Source organism: Melozone crissalis, unplaced genomic scaffold, assembly GCF_028551555.1.
Source record: "Melozone crissalis strain CALT ecotype California unplaced genomic scaffold, PUWL_Pcris_2 ptg000010l_1, whole genome shotgun sequence".
Lineage (NCBI taxonomy): Eukaryota > Metazoa > Chordata > Aves > Passeriformes > Passerellidae > Melozone > Melozone crissalis.
In genome coordinates, this window is record NW_026535788.1 from 6,379,211 (window position 1) to 6,392,258 (window position 13,048).

A 13,048-nucleotide genomic window follows, 5' to 3' on the forward strand; every position below is an offset into this window, starting at 1 on the left:
TGGAATCCTGCCCCTCACTGCTGAGAAAGCAGAGCACTTCCCCACCACACCCAAACCCAGGCACACACTGTGCTCCAAGGGCAAGGCCCCCCCGTGCCAGGATTTGAGCAGAATTAAGAGAGGAGAATTCCTGCCAAGGCACAGAGACCTGTGGCACATCCAGAACCAACTGCTCCATCTCCACCTGCCAGGTGGCCACGATGTCTCACGGACTCAAAGCTGCCATTTCACCTCATTTCAGCCTGATTCAGTGCCTGGCTTGGCATTAAGGGCCTTCCCTGGGGTTTGGGAGCTCCTCTGCCCTGCAGGTGGAGTCTGGAGCTCACCTGTTGCCATAGTCAATCTTGGCAGTGACTTTTTTCTTGAGCTCAGCCAGTTCATCCTTGGGCAGGGTCCCGGAGAGGATTTGGGATCTCCACTCTATCAGGCTGTAGGTGAGCTGCTGGACATGCCTGAACTGTGTGGTTTTGTTGTTCTGAGGCAAAAAAAAAATTGGGCAATTTTAACCAAAGAAAACCTGGGAACCTTAGCTCAGCAACCCTTCTGAAATGTGTGCAGCTGCAGAGCCACACAAGTTTTACTGAACTAAAAATACCTGGCACTTTGTGACACCACAAAAGATCAGAGCCACACAGTAAATTCTGCAGCACTTGGCACTGCCAAGGTTTAAGTGCCTTTAAGATCTTTTAAGTGTCTTTAAGGGCTTCACCTTTCCCTGGGACATTATTGCAGAAAAACCTCACCCACTAAAAATAGATCTCTGGTGATTTCCAGCACTTCCAGACTGCTCTGATGGAGGTTTTTTATAAAAGGGACAGAGAAATTATATTAAAGGAGCACAACTGAGCAAGGACACTGAACAAAACCTGCCTGGTGAAGAGTCCCCTCCTGCATTCCTGTTCCCATCTCTAATTAATGAAAATACTTCCCATGCCCTTCACTGGTTCCACCCTCACAAAATCAATGCCATCCCCACACCTTGTTCCTGCACCTCCAAGGCTGTAATTAAACATGGATATGTGGTAAGCCACCCTGTTTGTGGCAGTGTGTGCTTAGATATAAGCTCTTAAAGTGTCAGGGAAGACATTCAACCCATTAAATAAGGGAGCCCAGGCTTCCCTCTCTCTCTGCCACCTCAGTGGGGCAGCTCCTGGGAGGATTCTGACTCTTTGCCACAGATTTGAGTCACTGGCACAGTGATGAGGTTATTCAGCTCCAAAGGAGAAATTCAAGCCTAACTCGGTGCCTGGGTTTGCATTAAGAGCCTTCCCTGGGGTTTGAGAGCCCAAAGGCCAGGAGCTGGGTTTGGGTCACATCTCCCCCACAGCCAGTGGTGCTTCTGGTGCTCCCTGGGGGCTGGAGCTGTTCATGGTGAGCTGCAAACCCCCCCTGCTCCCACCCAGCACAAAAAGAACCTAATTGCAATTATCTCCTCATTATCATCTCTGCAATGAACAGGGATGACACAAATTACTCATATTTCCCTCAAATTTAAAGGTATGAAAACAATCCTGCCTGTGATTTGGGTCAGCCTCAGTTGATTTGAGTGAACACCAAGGTGCTGATGTGGGCTGCTTGAGGTTTTAGCCCTATAGAAAGGATTTAAGATATATTTCATAAACAACCCCCACCCCATGTTCTTACATAAAAAAGCTTGCAAAGGCAATTCGTGTGAATTTTCAGAGCAGACCTCAATTTGACCTGAGTTATCTCCACAGCTAATTCCTATTAAGCAGACCAATTAAAAACTTTCCCCATTTTTGTATTTATTTTGCAGTGGAGATAAAGCCACTGCTGCAGTGAAACCCCCAGAAATTAAAGAAGTGAAATTAAATGCTGCCAAAATAAAAAATCCCCTCATGTTTCCTTTTTCTCCTCAAATGCCTCCTTCCTCCTTTAGCTTTTAAAAAAATTCTTTTAATACATACTGCAGGGAAAATAAAATAAACTCAAATCCATTTTAAACCACAACATTTTCCAAATCTATTTTAAGACTTATAGTGGTTAAGCACAGGAACATGAAAGATTTCTGCTTGTTAAAAAAACAGATTCTGAGGCTGGGACCTGAAAGTTATTCAGAAATAAAAAATGCCGGGAACAAAACTCTCTTTTCACACAGTAATACCATCACGTAGAGCTTCTCATTAAATTGAGAGGGTGGAATAAATTCTTGTGGTTTTGTGGCACACAAACACAACTTATTTGTGGCCTGGTGAAATTTCCAATAGGAAAACTTGCTCTGGGTGCACTGGGTGATTAGAGCTCATTTCAACTCACTCCCTCTTCTTAATTAAAGTATTGGAGCACAATTTGTGCAGGCTGAACTCGTTACTGCTCAGAGAAAAATCAAATTTGACTCTTTAATGTGTCTTTAAAATAAAGCAACTCCCTGTGGACTCATTTCTTTGAGCAAGAAGCACCTGCTGCAGGACAGTCCTCAGATCCCTGCAGTGCCAGCTTGTGACACTGCTGAGGGGACTCTGTGCTCAGGGATTTGGGACATGAGAGCTCCTTCCCCACCCTGCTGAGAGCCCCAGCCATGGGAGGCCTTGTGGCAGCCAAGGGATTCCTTCTGTGGGGCAGGGACAGGGCCCAGGGAGGGCTGGGAATGTGCCAGGGAGGGTCAGGCTGGATTTTGGGAAAGGCTCTTCCCCCAGAGGGTGCTGGCACTGCCCAGGCTCCCCAGGGAATGGGCACGGCCCCGAGGCTGCCACAGCTCCAGGAGAGCTTGGACAGCACTCTAGGGATGCCCAGGGTGGGATTTTGGGGTGTCTGTGCAGGACCAGGAGCTGGATGAGTGAGCCCTTCCAGCCCAGAACATTCCATGATGTGCTTTGTGACAAGTCACATCTGCCCCCATGGCACATGCCTGGTTCTGCCCCTTCTCCCGTCCCTGTTTCCCAGGGGAGCTCTGGGTGGGGATCAGCCAGTCCATGGGGTTCCCACAGCCCTCCCAACCCAGCAGAGCCCACCCTGCCCACAGCTGTGTCAAACTCCAGCCCTGTGCCCAGCTGGGCTTCCCTGCCCTCGTGCAGGGCTGGCAAGGACAGTCAGAGCAGGGCCTGGATCTCCCAGGAGAGCTGGGCCCTCCAGGCAGCCCTGACACGGTGACAGTGTGACCTGTGCCAGGCCCTGCTGCCCCAGGGCGGGGACACCCACAGTGTCCCCCTGCCTGTGTCACATGGCACAGCTGAACACTCTGAGCCCCCCAGGCCCCATTCCATCACTCAGTTCTGCCCCAGGCAGAGGCACAGAGCTCCCTGCAGAGCCCAGGCTGAGCTCCCCTCACAGCCACCATTCCCTAGCTGAGCTCCCCTCACAGCCACCATTCCCAGGCTGAGCTCCCCTCACAGCCACCATTCCCGGGCTGAGCTCCCCTCACAGCCACCATTCCCAGGCTGAGCTCCCCTCACAGCCACCATTCCCAGGCTGAGCTTCCCTGCATAGCCACCATTCCCAGGCTGAGCTCCTCTCACAGCCACCATTCCCAGGCTGAGTTCCCCTCACAGCCACCATTCCCAGGCTGAGCCCCCCTCACAGCCTGAGCTCCACTCATAGCCCCAGCCCCAGGCTGAGCTCCCCTCAGAAGCTGAGCTCCCCTCACAGCCACCATTCCCAGGCTGAGCCCCCCTCACAGCCTGAGCTCCCCCCAAGGCCCCAGCACCAGGCTGAGCTCCCCTCACAGCCACCATTCCCAGGCTGAGCCCCCCTCACAGCCTGAGCTCCCCCCAAGGCCCAAGCCCAGGTGAGCTCCCCTCAGAGGCTGAGCTCCCCTCACAGCCACCATTACCAGGCTGAGCTCCCCTCACAGCCCCAGCACTCACCACGAACAGCCTGTGCCAGGTCACTGCCCACTCCCCCCATAGCCACCGGGCCCAGGCTGAGCTCCCCTCACAGTCACCAGGCCCAGGCTGAGCTCCCCTCACAGCCCCAGCACTCACCACATACAGCCTGTGCCAGGTCACTGCCCACTCCCTCCATAGCCACCAGGCCCAGGCTGAGCTCCCCTCACAGCCCCAGCACTCACCACATACAGCCTGTGCCAGGTCACTGCCCACTCCCTCCATAGCCACTGCCCACTCCCCCCAGGCTGATCTCCCCTCACAGCCCCAGCACTCACCACGTACAGCCTGTGCCAGATCACTGCCCACTCCCGCAGTGTGGCCGTCAGCTCCTGGCCGAGGGGCAGCTCACTGGGAATCACCGTCTCGTGCTGCCTGGGGAGAAGGGAGACATCAGAGAGAGCTTTCACACTCAGGGCTTGAACTTAATGGAAAACACCCTTTTTTGATAAATGTAAAAATGGAAATTCCAGAGGAGTTGATGTTCACACAATTCACTCATACATGATGTCAAGGCCCTTAAGCTGTTCTCAATACACACACATCCACATCCATCATCCATTTTTAATGCAAAATGCTTCAAGCTTCTTTCACTCCCTCTTATTCCCCATGGATTTGTTCCAAACCCAGGATAAAGAGACAGAAATTAAATTTGGAAGAATCCCCACACGCAATGGTAACAGTTACCTGAAAATAAGAGCTGAAAAAGAAGTGTTTTATAAAGTTCCTTCCTTTGCAGCCGCTGTTTTGCTCTCACTTTACGAGCACAGATAGAGCTCAAGGAATCCAAGGAGGAGTCATTTCCTCCAGTGTTTTCCAAGACAGGAAGGAATCCACGCTCCTGCTGGGCCCTGGCTACCAGCAGGAGTCTGCTATGGCTTCCAGGAGTCCCCAGGGGAGCTGGATGGAGCTGGACTGACCCTCCCCACTACTGACTTGTCCAGCAGAGCTTCCTTAACCCTGCAAATCATCTCCTGCTGCCCTCACTCCCCACTGCTCTTCTTTGTCAGTGCTCCGAAAAATGGAATTATGCATTGCTAGTCCAGCTCAGGAGATACGCCCTGGTTTTGTGACAGCTACAGCTGTATAAATTGGTTCTTTGGGGTTTAAAGGGAATGAAATTCCCTGGGTTTTGCTGCCAAAGAAGTGCCAACCTACCCCCGGTCCTTCACGATGGCCTCTTTCAAATGGATGTAAGTTTCTGGGAAAATGCCCTAAAAATAAAGAGAGAAATGAAATAAATCAATTCTACTGTGGGATAGGATGTGACAGAAAGATATTTAACAAAAAACAGGGGAAAGGAGTAAGAAATGTCCCAGTATGCCAGGAAAAAGGACAGGGAGGAGCAGCAGGTTCCACATTGGCAACTCAGAGAAGCTGATTCCTTGTTTTACACCAATGACCCTCATCTTCCTGCAGAAAATGCTGGAAATTCTTGAAAATTATCAGTCACTGCCATGAAATATTCCTGGAGTCAGGCTACCCTGTGCTCCCTAGAAAAGCTCCCACCACCAGCACCTGCAGAAATTCCCAAATTTGTGTTGTTACAGAGAAACCTTCTGGAAATGCTGGAATCCTTTTTTCTGTTCCCTTTTCTCTCCTCTTTATTCCTAAAAGCAGAAGCTGTGGGGGATGTTACCACAGGAGAGTTGCCAGCATTCCTGGGGGAACCTGGATTTCCAGGTAGCTTCCAGCCCAAGCTCCAGCAGCTCAGGCTGAGAGCCAGGGATGTGTAATTTCTGGAATATTTTCCAGTCAAAACCCTGATGTTCCCATTAAACAGAACTAATGCTGGATGTGCACAGGCCCCAGAGCATCATGATAAAGCAATAATCTCCTGTATGGAGATGGGAACAGGTAATTTTGGAAGCTCCAACTGCATTCCTCATGCTTCCAGTGGAGGAATTCCCAACACATGGCTCTGAACTTTCAGCTCAAGGTCATTGATTTCTGTCACTGAGGACAGGAGTCCTGCCTGAGGTGAAGACAAGAAATACAGGAGTTTTCAGCACCAGATGGGGTCTGGCAAGGTGTGAAATTAAAATGGGAGCCACCCAAAAGTGAGGTCGTACCTTCCTGGATTTATTCCGGAGTGTGTATCCTCGGTACCAGCCTGGCAAAGCAAACACAGATATTTGTATTTCATTATTTCCTGTTGACAGCAATTAAACACAAATTGTGATTCTCACCACCTCTCTATAACACCAATTTGGGATCCACTCCTGGGAAGACAGCTCTGTTTGTAGGAGCTGAGCTCCCTGCCCTGACACAAATCCTGTTTATCAATCAGACCTTGATAAGATCTAAAAATTCTAAGACAGATGCAACAATTGTGCTGCCCAGGCCTCAGGAGCAGATGTCTCTGAGGGAACATTTCTCCTCTCTTTGGCACCTGGGTTTTACCCAGGATTTCCATGGAATGGCTTGGCTTGGGTTGGGAGGGGCATTAAAGCCCATCCAAGGAGATTATGTCCAGCTGAGTGGCAGCATCAAGAAGGCAAAGGGGTTTAAGAGAATAATCAGGCAAAGAAGAGAGGAGGGGAGACCGGTTTCTCTGGGTTTGGTTTTAAATTTTTTTTTTGTGGATTTTTTTTTTGGTGGTTTTATTGTTGGTCCCTCCAATATTCCTATATTTATCAAAGAAGGTTCCATAAAGAACCATGGATTTGACACTCCTCAACCATAAATTAGAGCCTAGAATGATTTAATCCAGGTTTTTTGGAGTATTTTTATATGCATGTGGTTGTATTTCTACTTATTTATTTTCTGAAGTGCAGCTTTGTGCCCTTTCTCCAGCAATCGGGAGGTACCTCCACCTCAAAACTCCCAATATTCCAGTGATAAATTAGGAGGAAAGAAGAAGTTCAATTTCTTTCCACAGGAGGAAAATAAGATTATCCATTGCTCATGGAGCCATGGATGAGGTCCTGGATTAGGGATGAGAAGATTTAGGTTCTATTTTTATCTAACTGTCATTAATTGAAGGGGAAAGCACAAATTACTCAGGGTGGGAGACAGAGCTCATGGAATTTACCAGGAGGGATTTCAATCCCATTTAACACGTTCAGCCCTTTGACAGCACAACTTCCTCCTGTTTCAAAGGGCCCCCTGGCCTTCCCCCCATTCCTGTAAAATATTTTGCAATCATTGCATAAAAGCAAGTTGGGCCTGATTGTGCAAAGCTGTTTCTGCAAGCACCTCATGCAACTTGTGTCAGAATTCTGCTCCCACCTTCAATAATTTTATCCATCACTAACAGGAACATCAGTCTTTGGGCAGTGTTCAGTTAATTACATGATTTCTTGAAAAGCAACCCAAAATCTGCTTAAATCTTCAGAGGAACAAGACTGTTTAAGTGTTTGAGTGTATTCTCCAAGCAGAGAAATGGAGAAAGGTTTTGCAGTTGATGATGACATGGAAAATTTCAGCTGCTCCAACACTCAGACTGAAATCTGAGTGAAAACAAAAAACAGCAGACTTGCAAAGAAATTACTAAAAGTTTGGGGCTGTTGTTTTGTTGGTTTTTTTTTTAGTTGATCAAGTCGTCAACTTTACCCTTCACTAAGTGGATTTTCTGCAGCATGGAAAAGAAAAATCTAAGGACAACACTCCAGTGATGATCGAGCTCTCCCCAGTGATGCAAGGCCAGGTCACACGTGGGACCACAAGGTCCCCGTTCCTCCTCCTGGGGGCCTGTCCTGTCCCACAGCACTCAGGGCATTGCCTCACCCTCCCCAGGGCTGACTGAAAGCAGGAACAAATTCAAGGTAAACTTCTTTTCAGCAGAACAGAACCTGCCAGGGGTCACGGTATGTGAGCACACATTCCTTCCACCCACAGCTCCCCTGAAATCCCACAGCTAACAACAATAATGATCAATCCTGCAGACTGGGAGAGGTTCCCCTCAACAGCCAAGTGTCCTCCCAGCTCCCTGCTCAAGGCCAGATTCCCTGCACTGCAGCAGCCTCCACAGCCCTGGAGGCAGCGAGGTTCCTTTTCCAATCCCTGCTTTTCCTGCATTCTGCAGCACGTGCACAGTGCTGAACCCTTGGCAGGCAGGAGGAACATGCACTGAGTGTCTTCTTGTCAGGGGAAGGAGAAATCTTGTCCAGAGCTCGTGTCCTTCTGCAGGCAGAGACATGAGGGGAAAACAAAACCTTGCTCTGCAGTGTGGGACCTGAACTAACAGCCCTGGGATGTGCAGTGGGTTTGGCTCTGTGTGTGTAAAAGGGAAAGGGATCCAAGAAGAGATCTGAGAGCTCTCAGTGTCATACCCAGATTGTTACTGGCACACAGAAACACCCCTGCAAGTGTTTGCATCCCTGGAAGGGTCCAAGGCCAGGATGGAGCAATCTGGGATAGTGGGAGATGTTCCTGCCCATGGCAGGGGGTGGGACAGAATGATTTTAAATGTCCCTTCCAACCCAGAGCATTCAATGACTCCATGGACAGCTTGTACTGGAAATATCTGGAATCTTCAGTCACACTGCTCAGCCTGTGGTTTCCCTCTGACCTCCTTCCTATGTCCCTTATCCAAGCTGGAGCTGAATTTCCAGGGATGTCACCCCCTGATGAATCCCTGGCACAGGGGAGCTGCAGGTCAGAAAAACGAATCCATTTCCCTGGGTTATCCCCCTTCTGTTATTCCCTGCTGTGTGATCCCCCTGTGTTATCATCACCCACGTGTGATGCCCCTGTGTTATCACTCCTTGTGTGATCCCCTTTGCGTGATCCCTCCTGTGTTATCACTCCTTGTGTGATCCCCCCTGTGTTATCACTCCTTGTGTGATCCCCCCTGTGTTATCACTCCCTGTGTGATCCCTCCTGTGTTATCAGTCCTTGTGTGATCCCTCCTGTGTTATCAGTCCTTGTGTGATCCCTCCTGTGTTATCAACCCCTGTGTGATCCCCTTTGTGTGATCCTTTGTGTTATCAATCCCTGTGTGATGCCCCTGTGTTATCAGTCCTTGTGTGATCCCTCCTGTGTTATCAATCCCTGTGTGATCCCCCTGTGTTATCACTCCCTGTGTGATCCCTCCTGTGTTATCAACCCCTGTGCGATCCCTTTTGTGTGATCCTTTGTGTTATCAATCCCTGTGTGATGCCCCTGTGTTATCACTCCCTGTGTGATCCCTCCTGTGTTATCAATCCCTGTGTGATGCCCCTGTGTTATCACTCCCTGTGTGATCCCTTCTGTGTTATCACTCCCTGTGTGATCAATCCCTGTGTGATCCACCCTGTGTTATCACTCCCTGTGTGATCCCCACTGTTTCATCACCCCATGTTATCACTCCTTCTTGATCCCCCTGGCTGATCCCCACTGTTTTATCACCCCCTGTGTGATCCCCATCATGTGAGCACTCCTGTATTATCACTCCCTGTGTGATCCACACTGGTTTATCACCCCCTGTTTTATCCCCACTGTGTTATCACCCCCTGTGTGATCCCCATCATGTGAGCACTCCTGTATTATCACTCCCTGTGTGATCCACACTGGTTTATCACCCCCTGTTTTATCCCCACTGTGTTATCACCCCCTGTGTGATCCCCATCATGTGAGCACTCCTGTATTATCACTCCCTGTGTGATCCACACTCTTTTATCCCCACTGTGTTATCACCCCCTGTGTGATCCCTCCTGTTTTATCACCCCCTCTGTTATCACACCCAAATCTTCCCAGGCGCCCTCACCATCCACCCCAACTGCATCAGCCCAGCTTGGAAACTGGGGCTTGGAGAACAAGAGGCCAAGCATGTTCAGAGCCTCAGCCCCAGTCTGGGTGGGATTTTGGGGTGTCTGTGCAGGGCCAGGGGTTGGACTGGATGACCCCTGTGGGTCCCTCAGGATATTTTGTGATTCCAGCCTTTGCAGCTGCAGCACAACCAAGCAGGGATTTTGCGATTTTAGGAAGTTTCCTGGCACTGTGAGGCAGCACAGGAGCAGCACCTGACTGCAGGGACTGCCCAGAGGGTTTGGGAGCCACCTCAGGAGAGGTTTGAGAGCTCAGAGCTGCCCCAAAATGCACCCAAAACCCCCCTGATTGCCTGGGCCTGAGCCCCAGAGCAGCTCAGCTCTCTCAGGGCTGTGTCTGGGAGCAGATGACACTCACTGCAAACACCAGAGCCCAGCTGGGATGGATCCACCTGGATCCCTGCAGAGCCACAACCCCAGAGCACAGAGAACTCCAGGAGGCTGAGGAAGGCACTGCTGCTGCCTGCAGGAATGTTCTGGAACACCGGGAGCACCAGCCCTGGGGCCATGGTGGGATGGGCTCCTGAGCATCCTGGGCTGGGCAGTGACAGTGACAACACCCAGAGCCTCTGGACAGCCCCAAAACCCCCCAAGGAATGGCACTGAGAGCCTGGGAATGCCCTCAGCTACGGGCAAGGCAAGGTGACCCAAAAATGACTCCACAGGGCATCGCCCACCCCAAAAATGACTCCACAGGGCATCTCCCACCCCAAAATGACTCCACAGGGCATCTCCCAAACCCAAAAATGACTCCACAGGGCATCTCCCCACCTCAAAAATGATTTCTTAAGGCGTCTCCTACCTCAAAAATGACTCCACAGGACATCTCCCACCCCAAAAAATAACTACCCAGGGAATCTCCCAAAAATGCCTTCACAGGGCTTCCTCCTCCAAGCCCCAAAGAATTCTTTTATAGGGCATCTCTCAACCCCCAAAAATGATTTCACAGGTTTTGCTCCAATCCCCAGAAATTGTTTCACAGGGCATCTCCAGCCCTCAAAAAGTTACACCACAGGGCATGTCCCAATCTTCCAAAAAATGACTTCATGGGGCATCTCCCAGCCCCAAAAATGCCTCCACAGGGCATCTTCCACCCCAAAAAAGAATTACCTGGGGAATTTCCCAGCCCCAAAAATGCCTTCATGGGGCTTCCTCCTCCCACCCCAAAGAATTATTATTATCTCAACCCCCAAAGATGATTTCACAGAGTTTGCTCCAACCCCCCCCAAATTATTTCACATATTTCCCATATTCACATATTTCATTATTTCACAGGGCATCTCCAGCTCCAAAAAATTACACCACAGGGCATGTCCCAACCCTCCAAAAAATGACTTCATGGGGAATCTCCCAGCCCCAAAAATGCCTCCACAGGGCATCTCCAGCCTTTCCTCCCACAGAGCCCCCGCCCTGGTTCCATGGAAACTTTTCCTCACTCGAGGCCTGTGTGTCCAGATAAGAGCAGTGATTAGAGGAACAAAACCAGTTTTTATCAGCTCCAGTGGTGAGCAGGCAGCATTGGCATGAAAAGGAGCAGAAAAAGCCTCTTGTGAGAAGATTTATCCTCCAAAGCAGACCCCCAGAGAGCTGGGAACACAGCTGAGAGCTGACATCCAAAAAAAAGAGATTGGGGAAGAATAAGAAGCTCCTCCCAGGCAGGCAGAATATCAGAATGGGGAGGGTTTGAGGTGAATTTATGGGAAATTAGAGCAGAGTCCCCATCTCTGCATCTCCTCCTGTACACTCCCAACTGTCTGGCCTGGATTTCTGGCTGCTCTTGCTGACGAAAGGGAATTTTTGGTGCCCTGAGGTGTCTCAGGCACAGATTCCTGCTCCCCACTGATGGCTCAGCATCTGGGAGCCATCCCTTTCCCCTCCACACATGGAAACATTCACGTCTCCCCCAAACTATTCACAGGCAATTTTCTCCTGACAGAGCTCCAAACTGGGAGATTTCAGGCCAAAAAAAAGGTGCCATTTATGTACTCATTCCCTGTTCCTGCCTCTGTTAAACTGATTACAAGAAATAGGGGCAAAACAATGATTAAAAAATTAAAAATAGGGAGAAAGAAGTAAATCCCCTCAAATTTTGGCAAGTGCAAGATGCCTCCTCTTCCCGAGGGAGTTCTCCTCCCCCTTCCCTGTGTCTTTTTGCAGAACCATGTCATAAATCAGTGATTTCCACTGGGTATTTCCCTTTTTCCCCTCTCCCCCACCATGATCACCCACAGAGGGTAAAACCACGACAGAATCTGCCAGGACTGGGAGCTGCTCCCAGGTCTGAGCGTGGAAAGGGAGCAAAGGGCCAAAAACAAATTAAAAAGGAGCAGCTCCCTGTTCTCAGTGCTGATCCTGAGCACAGAATCTTCATTCAAATCGATGCTGCTTGTTGAAAAGAATTGGATTTATATTTTACCTTTGAGTTTTGGAGAGGGAAGCAGTGACCACAGCATTCCTTAAAATGATTGAATGGCTCTGTTCCAGTCTCAATATTGAAATCGTTGTCAAAGAGTCAAATTTGATAGGGAGAGTTGAAACACTCAAGAGTCATTTTAATCTTTAAATTAAGAATTTTGTTTACTCTGTGGTTTACATTAAGGTATCATGAAAAATGTCCCAGTGAAGGACGAGGAGAAACAGCCCAAAAAGGGCATGGAAGCTCCACAACTGGAGCATTTTAAGAACATTTAATGCCAGTCTGTGATATTACAGCTCAAAGCAACATGAACTATGAACCAATCAGCCCTTCCCTCTCCTTTTCTACCATCCACTCAGATCAAGAACTCACTCAGGTTAAAAACTAAGGACTTTTTTTAATTATTATTCTTATTTTCCAGCAGGACCATGAGCACAGGTGCCTGGCCTGGCCCAAAGAGGAGCCAAAGCCAAGAGGTGAAACCAGCAGTGAGCAGCCAGAATTAAATGTTTCTTCTCCTTTTAGTGCTGCCTTGAGATGCTGGTGAAACCTGACCTTGATAAACTCTGCCTGGAACAGCACAGAGATGAGAAACCCTCTGCATTTCTGCATTTTAGCACTATTTTAAAAATTAAGAGGCAACAGCAGCCACTACACACCAAATCTGTGCTTTGGGGTGCAACAGGAGTTGAAAATACAATCTAAAATTTGAAAAATGATCTTGATTTGTTCCCGTTTTCCTCTCAAAGCTCCTCTGAGCTGCACCTACCTTCGTACATCTCCAGGATGTGAACGGTGTCCCCCACCTGCAGGGACAGCTCCACGTCCTGCACGGCCTCGTAGTTGTAGATGGCTGAAAAATGGGGAGAAAAGAGACAAATCAGAACCATGAGGGAATCAGCTCTGGGAATGGGCTCTCCAAAGGCAGGGCAGGGTTTGGGAAAAGGAACAAAGGGATGGAGTCACCCTGGGTATGGAATACACTGGGAAAGGGCACCATGTGTCAATCCCCAGAGTTTATCATGGACAAGTGTCACTAA

At 49.4% G+C, this 13,048-nt stretch overlaps 1 protein-coding gene across 1 annotated transcript in view; it reads right to left on the reverse strand.

The window, feature by feature from the left end:
- Positions 1-12,802, reverse strand: part of DOCK5 (dedicator of cytokinesis 5) — a 75,172-nt gene extending 62,370 nt beyond the window's left edge. Inside the window, exons 1-5 of the mRNA XM_054270534.1 lie at positions 12,778-12,802; positions 5,915-5,955; positions 5,001-5,056; positions 4,121-4,217; positions 327-475 (exon numbers count right to left, since the gene is read on the reverse strand). Of these exons, the coding sequence (XP_054126509.1) occupies positions 327-475; positions 4,121-4,217; positions 5,001-5,056; positions 5,915-5,955; positions 12,778-12,787 (353 nt within the window). The 5' untranslated portion in view covers positions 12,788-12,802. The remainder of the gene's footprint in view (positions 1-326; positions 476-4,120; positions 4,218-5,000; positions 5,057-5,914; positions 5,956-12,777) is intronic.
- Between the last annotated feature and the right edge of the window lie 246 nt (positions 12,803-13,048).